This window comes from Solanum lycopersicum, chromosome 3, assembly GCF_036512215.1.
Source record: "Solanum lycopersicum chromosome 3, SLM_r2.1".
NCBI lineage: Eukaryota > Viridiplantae > Streptophyta > Magnoliopsida > Solanales > Solanaceae > Solanum > Solanum lycopersicum.
Window position 1 is genome coordinate 59762492 of NC_090802.1, and position 17503 is coordinate 59779994.

General features: G+C 34.0%; 2 protein-coding genes across 3 annotated transcripts; one reads left to right on the top strand and one right to left on the bottom strand.

Annotated features, from left to right (window-relative positions):
• Nucleotides 1-3149: 3149 nt before the first annotated feature.
• Nucleotides 3150-8048, top strand: LOC101259524 (LRR receptor-like serine/threonine-protein kinase RGI3). Its single transcript, XM_004236188.5, has 2 exons — nt 3150-6529; nt 7403-8048. Exons 1-2 carry the CDS (start codon nt 3715-3717, stop codon nt 7903-7905), a joined length of 3318 nt encoding a protein of 1105 aa, XP_004236236.1. The 5' UTR covers nt 3150-3714; the 3' UTR covers nt 7906-8048.
• Nucleotides 8049-13271: 5223 nt separating this feature from the next.
• Nucleotides 13272-17205, bottom strand: LOC101259229 (cell division cycle protein 48 homolog). Of its 2 annotated transcripts, none has more exons than XM_010320698.4 (9): nt 17105-17205; nt 16721-16886; nt 16411-16639; nt 15456-16222; nt 15139-15360; nt 14948-15019; nt 14359-14640; nt 13896-14255; nt 13272-13754 (listed from the first exon to the last, which is right to left on the bottom strand). In XM_010320698.4, exons 2-9 carry the CDS (start codon nt 16778-16780, stop codon nt 13452-13454), a joined length of 2295 nt encoding a protein of 764 aa, XP_010319000.2. In that variant the 5' UTR covers nt 16781-16886; nt 17105-17205; the 3' UTR covers nt 13272-13451. The 2 variants fall into 2 exon arrangements, with proteins under 2 accessions (XP_010319000.2, XP_004236235.2); XM_004236187.5 differs by having other exon boundaries at nt 16957-17174.
• Between the last annotated feature and the right edge of the window lie 298 nt (nt 17206-17503).

Here is a 17503-nt window from a genome sequence, read left to right on the forward strand (position 1 = left end):
TAGATGTGCACTCTCATATAGTATTTATTTGAGTGTGCACAAGTAGATGTTTAAATTTGTATAAAATTGAATAAGTAGATGCATACATACTATACATAACATAATATATGTCCTGCATGTCATATTATAAATTAGTTCGAGTATATCTTTCGCGAATTGTCATATGTGGGACATATACATCTACTTATACAACTTTATATAATTTTAAATGTCTATTTATCTTTTCTAAAATGTAAAGAATATGAATATCAATAAAACTTGTATATAAGAAATTTAGATACGCTTCGACTACACAATAAAGGTGTTTAATAAACCCATAGAAACATTAGTTATGATGGTGATGGGCTTTTAAAATTTCGAAATTTAAGATCAGAATTTGACTAAAAATTTAAATTTTTTATAATATTCTTTCTACTTTAAAATAAATTGATTATTTTTTTATTTTTTATTAAACTATATTAATATTTAAAATTAAAATATTCAAAAAAACAAAATAACATAATATCATATGTTATTTTATCATTCTAAACAAATTTTGATCAAATTTTCTGGCCAAAACTATTTTTCCATTAATTTTCTTTTTCTATTCATGTTTCTTAGAAATCATGATACAAGTCTAGAAGTTCCTCCTATACGTGCATGTGCTACTTTTGAACTCTTTTCCAATGTACAATCATTTTGCATTTATAAACAAATCTCTTGTGTGGTTCTTAATTAATTACACTTTGTCATCATTAAATTTTTCCCTTTAATTAATTAATTAATTAAATTTAAAGCTTAAAATTGCCGCAATAGATATGATAAAAACTTGAGTTGCAGGCTTATTTTGAACAGTTATAGTTGTCTTAATGATTCTTGTCTTTTTTGATCAATCCCTTCATGTCGGCTGACTATGTCCACTTAATCATTAAATCTTTAATAATCATGCACATTATGTGTATTTTACAACTTCTTAATAGCATTAGTTGTAAGGATAATTAATTAATTAATTAATTAAACGACTATTTTTATGAAATGATAGAAATACACAAAACAAAAAAAATGGCCCCTCAAAACACACATGATGTGCCTATAGATGTGACACAACAAATTCCCATAACTTAAAAACAATGGAATAGTTGGGGATATGTATAATATTTAGTCCCCATCAAAGATTTTAAATATCTTCTCTTGGGATGGAACCCATTTTATTAATTGTCCCATATATAAATAAAAAAAATTCATTAATCCACCATACCTTTTCTTTTCCTTTTCTAGTAACACAATTCACCCCACTTATCAAATCATCTACATATATATATATATATATATTCTATTAGAAATATAATAATGAAGAAAAACAAAAATGTCTCTTCCTTTCGATGTACTCATTCCGCATACAAAAATTTACACTAATTCATATCCGAATCGATTCTCTTTTAGTTAAATTAAAATAAATGATATTTATTACATATTTCAATCATATTTTATCGATGATATGATATTAGATAAGAGAATATGAAAGATCTGTATTAAGATAAAAAGTGAGTAGTCTATAGAGTTTTCTCCTTTTAGGTTTTTTGGTGTTTGTCGTTGCACTAATTGTATTATTGTAGCTCTTTTTTCTCGTGATTTGTTGTTTACTGAGTTTTGATTATCACATTACTTTAATGTTCTTGTTACTTTTTGGTAGATTTTGCATCGCTTCCCTTGTTAATTTATGTTATATATATATATATATATTTTTTTTTAAATATTTGAGTTTGCTGCACTTGAGTCAAGAGTCTTGCAAAGATGATTTTTTTTAATCTCGATGAGATAGTAGTAAATCTTTCGTACACTTTATCCTCCTAAAATTCCACATATGAAATTTCACTATATTATTATTGTATAGTAACTGAATATGTTATTGTTGTATTTTAGCGAACTACAAGCTAGCATGGGGTTAGGATAAGAGCATAGCTTAATGTCCAAGGTAAGTTGTGGCAAATTATAAATTAGAACTAATTTTAATTAATTAATTTCACTAGTGAAATTTTTTTATATCTTGCTTTTTCATGGGGTTTTGCTTGTCTTTTCTTCTTCTTCTTATTTGCCATAAATTTTTTTAAAAATAAAAAAATAAATAAAGCCTGTCCAAGAACATGATTAGATTCCTAAATGGACATCCTTGTAAGATAGTTTACACTTGAATAATCTCATTTTGTGACCTTAGTCACGAGACAACCAACACGCCACTAAATTACAATATATTTTTTTCCCACAAACAAATTCAAAATTATAATTATGTCAAAGAAAAAATAACAATAGTTATAATTATTATTAATTTATTATTAATAATGTACGGTATTTCTTTTGCTGTAGTCAGCTATCACGCGACACCACGTGATCACTTGTTTACGTTCATTAAAAGAAACAAAAAAAAAAGGGCAAAAAATGAAATAAAAGAGATCTGTTCAGAATTTTTTTTTTCCTTTTAAATAAAGGGAGTTTGATTTTGTAGGTTCCTTGCAATTAATTAAGTCAAATGGGTTTTTTTTTTCTTCAAAATAATTAATTATTATTATTTTTTTTCCCACCTAATTAGTAATTACAATCAATTTTTGAAGTGATGGTGTTTTAAATTTGTATTTGTAACAGTAATGAATGCTTCAACTAATAAAGTGAGTGGAATTTTTAAACTCCTCTGCAAAAAAACTGACACTGAAACTGGCAATCTTTAGGTAAAATTTGTAGCTAATTTGGTATAACAAATCTTTTTATTATGTTTGGAGCTTTTATAAAGAATCTATTTAAGTGTTCAGTAGAGTTTTGCAATTGATCTAGATCTAGATCTATATTCCAGTCTTACATTTAATTTTCACATTTAAAAGAATATTATCATCACCTCACGAGATAGAAATAAAATTTGAGTACACTTGTAAAATTTTATCGAGTATATTTTTATTTGAACAATATGTCACAATATTGGCGCATATATTTGTTCTTTCGGTTGTAACGTTTTTGTTTTCTTGTCATTGGTAAAAGTAAAAAAACAAATTTATGTTTTTTTCTTCCCTTTTTCCGCAAAAAGGTGTCGAATTAAATTAAATTAAATGAAAGCAAGAAGTGAGTTCCAGAAAACAAGACAAAGTGTGAAGTGATGCCAATAATTCTGTAAATACCCATTGGCTGAAAATGATGGAACTGTCAAATTTTCATATAGTATAATGTCCATTAAATTCTGTTACTACTAACTCCAAAGTGACATCCCAAAAGGATAGCTATATAACACGTATTTATATTAAGAAATGACATATATTTCATAAAATTAATCGCAATGCGCGATAAAATATTGGCTATAACAGTAGCCAAAAAGGTCACATGTCAAGTGATAATGAAGTTCAAAGACACCAAGCTAAAATAATTTTAAAAAAAATTGAAAGCACCATCTTTGGCATTTTTAAAGAAAAGAAAAAAAACCACTTACAAGTTTGATAAAAAAATCTAAAATTCCTCCCCACTCTCTCTTACATAATGGCCTAGCTGTTCTTGGATCCGGAGATTCTGGCAACTTTTTCAAATTTTTATATGTAACCTACATAAAATCCATTAGCCCACAAGACATGATTTGGTTTTCCTCTCTTTGTCTCTCCTCCCTAGGCTTAAACCTCTACACCAAAACCAAGAACAACCCTTCCTTTCTCTGTTTAATCTTGAACTTTGTAGTAGCACTCACATAGTTGTTCTAATCTAATGCCTGTTTATTCATGGACCCTTTTTTTCTTTTTTCTCTTTACTACTACCTCCTCTGCTCTCAACCCTCAAGGTCAGGCTCTTCTTTTATGGAAGACAACAAGCTTAAATGGATCATTAGATGTGTTGAGTAATTGGGATCCTACTGATGAAACTCCATGTGGTTGGTTTGGTCTTACTTGCAACTTCAATAAGGAAGTTGTTGAATTGGAATTGAAGTATGTGGATTTGCTTGGGATTGTTCCGTCCAATTTTAGCTCATTGGTGTCGTTGAATAGTCTTGTTTTGTCGGGAACCAATCTTAGCGGTGTAATTCCAAAAGAGATTGGTATGCTTCAGGGACTTAAGTTCTTGGACTTGAGTGACAATGCATTGACAGGCGAAATTCCAACTGAAATTTTTCACTTGCCAAAACTGGAGCAACTTCATATCAATTCTAACCGGCTGGTCGGATCCATCCCTGAGGACATTGGTAACCTCACTAGCTTGGTGTGGCTTATATTCTATGATAATCAGCTGAGTGGTGGAATTCCAACTAGTATTGGGAATTTGAAAAAGTTGGAGATTATTAGAGGAGGTGGAAACAAGAATCTTGAAGGTCCATTGCCTCAAGAAATTGGCAACTGCAGTAATTTGGTTATGTTAGGATTGGCAGAAACTAGCATTTCTGGTTTTTTACCTTCTTCTCTTGGCCAGCTGAAAAGACTCGAAACGCTTGCTGTTTACACCTCATTGCTCTCTGGACAAATACCACCGGAGCTCGGGGATTGCTCCAAGCTCCAAAATATTTATCTTTATGAGAATTCACTCACTGGTTCAATCCCAGCTCGGCTTGGTAACCTCAAGAACCTTCAAAACCTCCTTTTGTGGCAGAATAATTTGGTTGGAACAATCCCTCCGGAGCTTGGCAACTGTCAGCAATTACAAGTCATTGACATTTCAATGAATTCATTAACCGGAAGCATACCGGAATCATTTGGGAGATTGAATTCAATGCAAGAGTTACAGCTGAGTGTTAATCAGATTTCAGGTCGGATTCCAGCACAGATAGGAAACTGCACTGGTCTTACTCACATTGAGCTCGACAACAATGAGATAACTGGTTCCATACCATCGGAATTCGGAAACTTGTCCAACTTAACTTTGCTGTTCTTGTGGCAAAATCGCCTTGAAGGGGAAATACCTTCTTCAATTTCCTCGTGCTATAATCTCGAGGCTGTTGACTTGTCGCAGAATGCATTAACTGGTTCGATTCCTAAAGGGATATTCGATCTTCAGAAGCTGAACAAGTTACTGTTACTGTCGAATAATCTCTCTGGTCCCATTCCACCAGAGATAGGGAACTGTTCATCGCTGATTCGACTTCGGGCAAATGATAACAAGCTGACCGGATCACTGCCACCGGAGATTGGGAGATTGAAGAACTTGAATTTCCTTGATGTCGGATCTAATCACCTCACCGGGATCATTCCACCGGAGATCTCTGGATGCCGGAATCTGACATTTCTAGACTTGCATTCCAACTCAATCAGTGGGAATTTACCGGAGAATTTGGATCAGCTGGCTATCCTCCAGTTCATTGATGTTTCCGATAATTTAATTGAAGGCACTTTGAGTCCGAGTTTCGGTTCACTGACTTCACTCACCAAACTTGTTCTGGGTAAGAACAGGTTTTCTGGTCCTATTCCAACTCAACTCGGTTCCTGCATGAAGCTTCAGTTGATTGACTTGAGTGGTAACCAACTCTCCGGCGAGATTCCGGCGAGTGTTGGTAAAATCCCTGGTCTAGAAATTGCACTGAACCTCAGCTGGAATCAGCTTTCCGGTGAAATTCCGGCAGAGTTCGCCGCATTGGACAAGCTTGGAGTGCTTGATCTTTCTCATAATCACCTCTCGGGGGACCTACATTTTCTCGCGGACCTACAAAATCTCGTGGTTCTGAATGTCTCGCACAACAATTTATCGGGGCACGTGCCTGACACCTCATTCTTCTCTAAGCTCCCACTCAGTGTACTTGCAGGCAATCCAGATCTATGCTTTCCCGGCAACCAGTGCTCCGCCGACAAGGGCGGCGGTGTCCGTCGTACCAAAGCGGCGAGGGTGGCGATGGTGGTGTTGCTTAGCGCAGCTTGCGCCCTCCTTATGGCAGCTTTCTACATCATCCTCAGCGGCAAAATACGGAACCGCAAGGCCCACGATTACGATCTAGATGGCGACAATGACGTTGAACTTGGCCCACCATGGGAGGTCACAGTATACCAAAAACTCGACTTATCTATAACTGACGTCGCAAAATGTTTAACCGTTGGCAACGTCCTCGGCCGTGGTCGGTCCGGAGTTGTGTATAAGGTGAATATCCCGTCAGGATTGACGATCGCTGTGAAAAGATTCCGAGCATCGGACAAGCACTCAATGTCGGCATTCTCGTCGGAGATTGCCACGCTGGCACGAATTCGACATCGGAACATCGTTAAATTACTTGGCTGGGCAGCAAATAGAAAGACAAAGCTATTGTTCTATGATTATTTACCAAATGGTACATTAGGTTCATTTTTACATGAAGGTTTTGGAGGGTTAATTGAGTGGGAAACCAGATTCAAGATTGCATTAGGGGTGGCTGAGGGCTTAGCCTACTTGCACCACGACTGCGTTCCGCCCATCCTCCACCGCGATGTCAAGGCTCAGAACATTTTGTTAGGTGATCGTTACGAGCCGTGTTTAGCTGATTTTGGACTTGCTAGACTCATGGAGGAGGAAAATTCTTCAATTACAGCAAATCCTCAGTTTGCTGGATCTTATGGCTACTTTGCCCCAGGTAAATGTTTCTCTTCTTCCTAGTTCAAGTTCATTTCTTTCGAAAATCAACTAGTTATTACTTAAGTCGTCAGAGTAATTCTCCTCTAGTACTGCAATCATGTGAGGTTTCATTGATTACTTAGCGGAACTAGAGAGGACGTCGTAAAATTACACATAAACATAAGAATGATTTTCTCAATGTATATACATAAGACTCGTATGAAACTTTTTCCTGATTATTATTTGTATTAGTATTATTTATTTATATCTGTAACATATTTTCTTTACTTTATGATGATGATGTGCCGTGAACTTAAATGAATGAGGATTCCTATAGCCGACTCCAAGTTTGCCTTTGGATTTTTTCCTTTATAGAAAAAAAAAAAAAGAACTGAATGCGAGGTAGCAGAAGAGAACAGATATAAAGTACTGCAAACAGAGAGCAAGGAGGAGAATTCAATTTAAGTTGCTTCCATATGGATGGAATTAAGTCACTATTTTGACAATATATGCATGTGAAGCCATGTGCTAGTTTTAACTATGTGCAAAACCAAGTTTGTCATGACATACTTGGCAGGTACAATGCTATTTCCCCATCTTTTTGCCTGTGTATGGCCCCCCACTAGATATACTTAGGATGGGGAATACTCTTAAAAAAAAAAAAACCATAACCAAAGTTAGTGGTCACACTTTCACAGCCAAGCATGGACACATTGCTGCTGTCTCCATACCCCTTTGGCCATAGCTTGTTGTCCGATTGCGATATGTGAAAAATAATCGCCCAACAAAAACAATGCCTTTGTTATGTTTCAAAAAACATCAAGATCAAATAGGTGATAAATATCTGGCATGAAAAGGACTAAACTCTGTTCTACTGTTTTGTCTCTTGCAGAGTACGCTTGTATGCTAAAGATTACAGAGAAGAGCGATGTTTTTAGCTTTGGAGTTGTGTTGCTAGAAATCATTACTGGGAAAAAGCCAGCCGACCCATCCTTCCCTGATGGACAACATGTTATACAATGGGTTCGCGACCACCTAAAGAGCAAGAAAGATCCAGTTGACGTAATTGATCCAAGGTTACAAGGGCATCCTGATACACAAATTCAAGAAATGCTTCAAGCCCTTGGAATAGCCCTGTTGTGTACTAGTAATCGGGCTGAAGATCGTCCAACAATGAAAGATGTGGTGGCATTACTCAAGGAGATTATCCATGAGCATGCAACAGGAAGTGAAGCTAAAAAGACATCGAACAACTCCTCAAAATTGTCTGATACTCCATCATTTTCCTATTCTTCATCCGTCACTCCAGCACAGTTGCTACGGCTCCAAGGGTCTTTTAATTGCTCTCTTACTCACTCATCCTCCTCCGTTAGCTATAGCACCAGCAACCAGTAATAATGTAGCAATAGTTTAGTCATGATAGATCTGTTATTCTTTTGAGCTAGATAGTATTAGCAACCGTAAAGAGCTAGGTAGAGGGAACCTTCTTGTCAATTTAATTGTTAAGCAAATGAAAATCAAATCCATTGTACAGCAAAGTTTCTTTATCTCCCTACTTTACAGTGTCCACTAACACTATCAATTCAAACAGCCTTCAAATAAAAACAACGAGAAACAGAAAACTGCTAGCAGCCATTGATTAGCATATTGAAGTGATTGACAATACGAAAATTAGATAATTTAACAGGTTTTCGTAATGATAGAACTATAACTGTACAGGAGCAAGTATACTGTAACATCTTGTCGAATATGTCTACTAGCAAGCCGTTTACATGTCTAGTCCGTCGTGCATGAATGTAAGAAAATGAAGTCTTTATCAATATTACATTAGATGTTAATGAATTTCAGCACCTTGGAAAGTAATTAATCATAATTCTTCTACGTTTTTCCAAGTACAATACATCAGTTGGACCATTCCTTTTTTCACAGATACACTATTTTACACTTATCATTTTCTTTTGATAGAGACAGTGAAAAAGATAGCAAACCATAATATCTCTAGTTGGTGATGATATATCTCCTAACTTGTAATTGAAGGGCTAACAAATAAGGGTAGTTGGAAACAGTATCATTAGAGAGATCGAAAATATAAAAAGGCATAATACAGACCCTTAACTTAGTTTCAGCAAACAACTATGACCTTTAACTTTGGATGTGTACAAATAGACTACACTTAAACTTGTATAAAATGAACAAGTAGACACAAGTGTCCCACGTGACACAATACACGTAGGGCGCCATGTATGACTCAAAATTGTCACGTAGGGTGTTATATAGGACGAATGTGTTCATTTGTCTAATTTTATATAAGTTTAAGTGTCTATTTGTACACATCCTAAGTTAAAAATCATAATCGTCAATTGATGTCAAGTTAAAGGTCATATTTATGCATTATGTCCATAAAGAAACAACAGTACACCAACTAAAAAGCATAAAAATAATTTTAACTTTGTTATACAATGTAATTTTTCGACAAATCTAAACCTCTTGCACCCCTAGCTCCGCCCCCTATGGAGCATAGAAAGGTTGGGAAAATGATTGAAAGGATGACCCTTATGGCTCCATAACGCTATTGTCCAAGACTTAGAATAGAAAGAATTAAGTTTTTTGCCAAACCAATCAAGTGAAATGTTCTCATCTAAAACAACTTGAGGACCCCTCAACTTGACAGATATATATATGTGTGTGTACAACACAACTTATAAATCAGTGAGTAAACACTACCAATTTGAAGACAAAAAACAGAGTTTATGCCGAACCCACATACTATAAGACGTTTTTATCGAATCATCTTTTATTTTAGGAATTTGATTTTTTTTTTCTGTCATTTGTAGAAAACTATATATTACATGTTATAAATAGTTAATTTTGCGATTTTAATGTTATAAATAGTTAATTTAGAGACTGTATGTGAAATTAACCCTCAAAACAGAATACAAGTGTCTGATTTCAACCATTAGAAGCATTGTCACTGTTTTGACAAAAAACATGATATTAACTAAAGTACCTATTCCCTTCTTTTAAGGGAAAATTATATGAAATGACAAACATTCATAACTAATTATATATTAGGGGTATAGTTTAATTTATTTACATTATATAATTATAGTTTATTTTATTTTGCTATAATTAATGGGGGCCCACAACATATTATGTAACCAATTGTATAAAAATCTTATTTTCTAATTTTGTATATAATTATACACAATCTAATTTTCTCTCTCCTATTCACAATTAATTTTTTCTCTCCTTTCCTCATTCTAAGGTCTTCTCCTACATTTAATACTCCAATATCAGATTTGAATTTCAAATTTTTGTCCAAAATTTCAGTAATCCCTCCTGAAGTTGAAGTCTCCTCCCTGAGTTGAAGTCAATTTCGTAAGTTATCCTTAATTTTAGTTGTTTACCTTTTTTTTTAACTTATCTAAAAATTGTATATGTGTTCTGTTTTTTTTTCCATATATTTTGATGAAATAATCGTTTTTTTGTTCTATCTAAAATTCGTCAAACAATGAACAAATCGTCTACATCTTTGAGGATTACCAGAAGTAGTCCTTTGCATGTCAATGTTGTTGACATTTTACCATCCTTTTCAATGGGGCTAACTCAAGAATTTGGGGTTAATGTAGGGTCTTTGGGAAAATCAAAACAACTTATACAAGAACAAACCATGGAAGAGCTGAGATCAAAGAAAAAAAATGACCCTATGACAGTTCAACAAGTTATTAAAAATGCCAAAGCTAGAGGCATTAAAATTGTACAAGGTACAAGAAAGAGGAAAGTTGTACTATTTGAATCAGAGGAAAATGATTGTGAAGTCGGATCTGAAGAACTTCATAATCATGAGGTAGTGTCTTAAACACAAACTTAGATACAATTTTTTTGTTAATTAGTTGTCAATATACAAAAACCATTAAATTAAGTATTGTATATAGTATATTCCATGTGAGTAATTGTATATAGTATATTGCATGTTTATATTATTTTTGGTTTTTGTATATATATATACAAAATAGTAATTGGACTTAGTTATACAGATGGAAAATTTGAATATATGATTAGAATTTGTATATTCTATTAGTTATATACAAATTTTTGAAGTTAGTATATATTAAGTTGGGAAACTTACATAAATATACTATAATAAAAAAATATTTACCATTTATAGCAATAATATTTTTATCTCACTTGATCACTTTTAATTCATTTATAATACAAGTTTAATACATATTACAAAAAATAATTTATTATTCACATATAATACAAATTTTAATGATGAATAATACATTTATCACACATTTTAATACATTTATAATACAATGTGACAATTTTTTACCAAACAAACATGATATATTTCAAAAAACAATTATAATTCATATATATTGCATACATAATTCACTTTTAATTCATATTACAGATTTAACAAAGTATTGCTATAAATGGTAATAAACAAAAAGTATCGCTAAAATCAGTAATTATTTTTTAAAATGTATTAATTTATGTAATTTTTCCTATTAAGTTTACATACATATATAAAAATTGATATATACATGTCTGTTTTAATAGCTGGTAGTAGGGATTGTATATAGATGGGAAAATATCATATGTGATTATAATTTTGTATATTGTAGTAGTTATATATAAATTATCGAATATAATGTATTGAATATGCATATACAATTAATAAAAACATTGAATAAGTGTTAGTATATACTATATACAATTAAAAACCTGAATAACATATATCTCTTGTTATACAAATTCGTAAAATGCATTTTTGTACATGTATATATTTATTCAATAAGATTGTATATATATATTTATTGCAATCTAATTGGATGTGCATATACAATAAAAGACATTGAATACGTGCTGGATAACTATGGACTTACAGGCTACACGTTTAATTAGTAGAACATCAATCTGCTGCCAAAGATTTGATTAATCATATTTCATGGATCAAATTAAATGAAATGTTTTTGTTTTTTTTTTTTTTACAAAAAAAAGCCAATGGATTCAAATGAAAGAGTGGGTGGTCACGTGAGGAAGCACACAAGACTAACAGAAAAAACACTGTTCAACATATTAATTTAAAAAAAACCACTTTTAATCATATTACTATAACTAAATTTTTCTCTTGAATACCCTTCCATGGAGAAAATATATTAAGTTCGCATGTCAAATATTACTCTTTATTGTATTATATTTGAAACACTTCTTATAATATTTTTAGCGAAATTTTTGATTTTTACGAAAGAAATAAAATAGCCCGAGTACAAAAAGATTCCCGCCGAACTTAAGAAATCCATGAAGGTCACTTTACAATTCTTACTATTTCCATAACATTTGTACATAACGGTTTGTGCTCTACCACGTCACCCATGAGTAATTTAGTGACCTCATAGTATCACACTTGTTTAATTATATCATCTACGTTAATTAGATATTAGATTTAATAAGTTGTAAAACTTCTATCTTGTTTTAATTGAGATTGATGGGTATAATTTACTATTCAATTGAAACAAGTTATAGTTTGAGTATTTAAATAAAATTTACTGGTAAATTTAAAGGTTATCATGTATTAACTCTACTTTTTAAATCCATAAATACATGAAATATTTAAATTTTCTACAAAATTCATCTACCAATTTAAATTCAAAAGAAATAAATTTTCAACAAACTATCCATGTATAGGATTTTTTTTTTTTTTTTGGTATATATTAGAAAAAAATGTAAGAAGAAATGTTGGTCCACAACTCCACATCCTAATAGATTGTGGGCTGGACCGAGCTTCAACATCTGGGTGTGATCTCCCTAAGTGGGCTTGGCTAAGAAGGCCCAGCATACTTGACATGCATTCTGTAAGCCCAATTTAGAATTCCAAAAAAAAAAATTAGTCCAAATTTAGAAGTGGATTCAAAATTATTAGGACAAATTACAGAAATACACTCTTTTTTTCCTCGATTATTTTCATTATCCTCCGTTAACTTTTAAAAATCTCCAAAATTCCTTATTACTTTTAAAAATTTCAAAATTTTTTTATTTTCTTTAATTTATTCGAACCAGTATTTAATGTAACTAGGCTACATATTATGTATCTGAGCTTGTATTTAACGTATTCGAGACAATATTTAGTATATTCGAGTTACATATCAATGCATTCGAGTTTCAATTATTGTATTTATTTTTTTAAAATTTTAAGGACTTATTGTAATTAAAAAATTTATAAATTGTGATTTCATGTTAAAATTATTATGAGATTTATGTAATTCAAGATCTAGATAGCTAGAAGATGGTTATATTGCTACTTCTGTTATTCAGAAGGTATACAAATTGCAATGGTGACTGTACCTAGGGGCAGAGCAAGAAAAGTTGGAGAGTTTATGTATATGTAGTATATGTTGAACCCTCGATACAGCAACCAATTTCGAAAACAGGATGTATCATAAAAAAATAAAAACAAGAACATGACATATCATAACAAATAAAAACAAGTAATTGGAGGACAAACACGACTCATGGAAGTAAAGGACGCTGAATATAGCGCAGCACCCCTTATATAAGACAGGCCCCCGCTTCCTTTCTCAATCTTAAGAGATGGAGCAATGTCGCTAGACAGCTTAAACTGACCAATACAAAACAATGTGATTTGTCCTCGTTTACGTACCCCAAATATCAAATTATATCATGAGAACACTCCTAATCTAGTTTGTGGGAATAAAGGACTCGAATATCAAGTTATATCATGAGAACAATCTACGTAGACAAACACATCTCAATTCTTATTATAGCCTATAAGATTAGTACATTACATAACATCCACAGGCGAAATTTCTTTTAACACAAAAGTTGCAACATGGTAACATACCTAGTTATTCTACTTACACTAACATTCCGTTTTCCAGCATCCCCAGCATCCTTGTGCTCAGTGTTTACACTTATTAACTGTACAAATCATCCTCGTCTCCAGCAGCATTAACAGAAGCAAATGGGTCGGCTGTTGCCCCGGTTGGTGTAGCATTAGCTGCATGCTCAGCAAATTTGAACTCAGTTCCAAGTCCGCGTGATTGTTGTAATGTTTGAGCAAAAAGCTGGTACTTCCTAATGTCAGCATCACTCACACTTCTTCGAGCATATTTCATGGACTCCTCAAAGTGTGCAGCCTTTATTTCAGCCACTTCATCGGTGTCATCTTCATCCATGGCTTCAGGGTTCAAGCTCCTCTTCCTCTCTCTCTCAATATCCTGTCATTCAGAAATTAAACGGGAGTAAAATCCATCTATTACCAAATCGGAAAAAAAAGAAAGGAAATGACCGACTGAGCTGCAATTCACATATTATTTTGGAAGGTACCATTATTAATGTGCAAAAAGAAGCATCTTTACCATTTCAATGTTTTCCCTAATGGCATATTTGCATGCTCGCTGACAAATCTCGGTTATGTCTGCACCACTAAAACCATGTGTATACTGTGCTAGAGCTGACAGATCCACGTCCTTTGCGACAGGGGACTTACGCAAGCATGCTTTGAAGATTTGAAGACGAGAAGCTTCATCCGGGAGGGGGATGTAAATTAATTGGTCAAGACGACCTGGTCTGAGCAATGCAGGGTCAATAATGTCTGGCCTATTTGTTGCCCCAATAATGAAAACTGTTTTTTTTGCTGTCATTCCATCCATCTCCGTCAACAATTGATTGAGTACTCTATCAGCAGCACCACCAGCATCTCCCACCGAATTTCCTCTCTAAAAGAGGGACATATGCAACAAAATTGGATCAAGAAAATATAAAATTGTGACAGAAATGAAGTGATAAGTCTACATCAGGCTTCAGTTTTTGAGGTAGTACCTGCGTAGCAATGGAATCGAGTTCATCAAAGAACAGTACACATGGAGCAGATTGCCGTGCCTTGTCAAATATTTCCCGAACATTCGCTTCACTTTCTCCAAACCACATCGTAAGCAACTCCGGTCCTTTCACACTTATAAAGTTAGCCTGACACTCATTTGCGATAGCCTTGGCCAGTAAAGTTTTGCCACAACCAGGTGGTCCATAGAAAAGTACCCCTTTGGAGGGTGACATTCCAAACTTCTCAAACTTTTCAGGATGCTCGACCGGGTACTGAACAGTCTGCCGCAAGCAAAGTGGATTTTCAAGTAAGAACAGTAGAAGATGCACATGAGAGGAATTTAAATACCACCTCCACCCCAACGAGAAGAATCTTTTTTTCTTTCCTTCGGAGCTGAAACTATTAACCTAAAGTAATGAATTGTTAGGCTCTCTTATCAACAAGAACAATTATCAAGGTGTTCTTTATTGTCCAAGTTTTGGCCAAACAATATATACAGATGACGATGGAACCATCAACAACACCTAAGAAGTCCGTAATGGAATCAAAATTTTCAAATACATGCCTCGTAATTTCGTAATCACATACCTCTTGAAGTTCCCGCTTGACATTTTCCAGCCCCCCAATATCCTCCCAAGATGTATTGGGAACCTCCACTACCTGAAAACCAGGAGACTCAGTCACCAAGAAGTACCAAAAGGAAAGATATACTTTGAAAAACAACAAACAGTTAACTCCTACTTGAAGGAATGCTTCAATTAGGAAAAAACAAAACTCACCGTTTCTCTTAGTGCTGATGGATTTGAAGCACCCAGAGCAGTTTGAAAATGCTCATTAGTCACAGCCATTGAATTCAACACTTCAGCATCAATGGTCTCATCCTCCAAGTCAATAACATCCATTTTCTCCCTGATACACTGCAGTGCAGCCTCAGTGCACAAGGCAGCAAGATCAGCTCCGACATAACCATGTGTGTCTCTTGCAACCCTCTCTAGATCAACCTGTGACAGCATCAACAAAAAATTGATGAAACTGTTCATAATTGGAAAACTAGGTAAACATAGGAAGCAACAAGGAGAAGCTTAAAGCAGCTCACATTATCATCGAGCTTCATGTTTTTAGTATGAATACGTAGGATCTCCAGCCTCCCTATTTCATCTGGTACGCCAATGTCAATCTCCCGATCAAATCTTCCAAATCTCCTGAGAGCAGGATCAATACTGTTTGGTCTGTTGGTAGCCCCCATGACAATCACATGTGATCGAGACTTGAGTCCATCCATTAATGTCAGAAGTTGGGAAACTATTCGCCGCTCAACTTCACCATGTGTCTTTTCTCTCTTTGGAGCAATCGAGTCTAACTCATCAATAAATATAATAGATGGCGCATTCTTTTCGGCTTCCTCAAATGCCTTCCTCAAGTTACCCTCACTCTCACCAGCCAATTTGGACATAATTTCAGGCCCATTAATCAAAAAGAAAAAGGCACCCGTCTCATTTGCCACAGCTCTTCCAATCAGGGTTTTCCCCGATCCGGGGGGACCATAGAGAAGAATACCTTTTGGTGGTTTCACACCAATCGACTTGAACAACTGCGGATGCCTCAGAGGGAGTTCAACCAGCTCACGGATCTGAGCCATTTGCTTCCTCATACCCCCAACATCATCATATCCAACTTCATTTAGTCTCTCCTCCTCTTCACGCTTGATTGGTTCTCCCTCACAAAAGATCTCTGTATCAGGTGCTACAACACAATATTCTCCAGGCTCCGTCTCAACCACTTTAAACTCAACACTGCGCATGCCACCTCTGACTACAAAGAGATCGCCCTTTCTCACAGGGCGGTAAGACTCCAAGAAGTATGCTGGTATGTCAACCATAGCAAATGCAAACAGATATTTAATACTCTGTTAAATGAGATAATCAAAAGAGAAAACAGTCAAAAACACACCTAAACTATCAGTTAGTTCCTACTCTAACACCAACTATTTATGAAAATACATTTCGAAGTTGACTAGAGAAAGAGTCTGAATACAAAATGGAGGCCCTTACGCTTCAAGTAGGCATCAAACAGGTTGCCAGTCATGCCTTCAATTGTATCATCAATAGGAAGAATATGAACACGCTTCGCATACTTAACATCAGGACACTGGTGCACAGATACAACATCCCCAAGACGAATCCGAAGGTTCGCCCGAACGACTTTGTTCAATCTGACCTTATGTTCTTCACATTGCTCATCCGCAAGGACAACACAAACAGTGTCCTTCCGTTTTTTACCCTACAATGATTTTTTGTTTTTTTTTTTTACATCTCAACTAGTAGTTACAATAAACAAATAAGTAATTGAATAACTTGAAACCTTTAGCAATACAGTATCTCCTCTAAACAGCTGGAGCTCTTCCATTTTAGCAGGGTGCATAGATACCACTGAATTATCATCATTTATAGCCTCATCAACAATAAGGCGGTTAGGAGATCTCTTCCTCTCCAAAATTGCCGTAGCAAAATCCTTTTTATTGTTTTTCCTAAAATTGAAACAGTCAGTAAATCGTCAAACTTGTGATCACATAAACATAAAAGCAAAATAAAACATACGAGTCGGAAGTGGAAGATTTCGGGTCCGCCATGAGAGAGTAGTAATTTACAGAGGTTTAGAAATGGGTGAAGAAATTAAACAAAGTTGCACAAGGAAAAAGTTGGCATGAGTAATATTGTATACTTGTCGTTTCAACACACACTTCACCTGTCCGCTCATAGTTATCGTTTCCCTTTTGCTCTTTTGACACGTCTGTGCATATTGTACCAGCGTTTGTGACCTTTGAGAGCTTCATGTACATAAATTATACTCGCTCCGTTTCAAATTTTTAGTATATTTCAAAAAGAATTAATTTTTTTAAAATAACTTTTATATATTTATTTTAATTTAAAATTGTAATATTTAAAAAAAAATGATACTCTTAAATTCCATATCAAAGAGTAATTTTGTATATTAATTTAATTTTAATTTAAACAAATTAATTTTTTTTATACTCTTAAATTCTATATCAAATTAAAAATAAATTATTTTTCATAAAACATAGAGAATATGAAAACTTAGTATTTCAACTTCAAAATATATCTACAGACAACTTAATTTACGGGG

Bases quoted from the DNA above. Each gene is read 5' to 3' on its own strand.
- LOC101259229 (XM_004236187.5), bottom strand. From the start codon at position 16,988: ATGGCGGACCCGAAATCTTCCACTTCCGACTC. The intron at 16,640-16,720 runs GTTTCAAGTTAT...AAATCATTGTAG, and splicing joins GAGATACTGTATTGCTAAAG to GGTAAAAAACGGAAGGACAC. The intron at 15,361-15,455 runs GTGAGCTGCTTT...ATGCTGTCACAG, and splicing joins ACATGAAGCTCGATGATAAT to GTTGATCTAGAGAGGGTTGC.
- LOC101259524 (XM_004236188.5), top strand. From the start codon at position 3,715: ATGCCTGTTTATTCATGGACCCTTTTTTTCTTTTTTCTCTTTACTACT. The intron at 6,530-7,402 runs GTAAATGTTTCT...TGTCTCTTGCAG, and splicing joins TTATGGCTACTTTGCCCCAG to AGTACGCTTGTATGCTAAAG.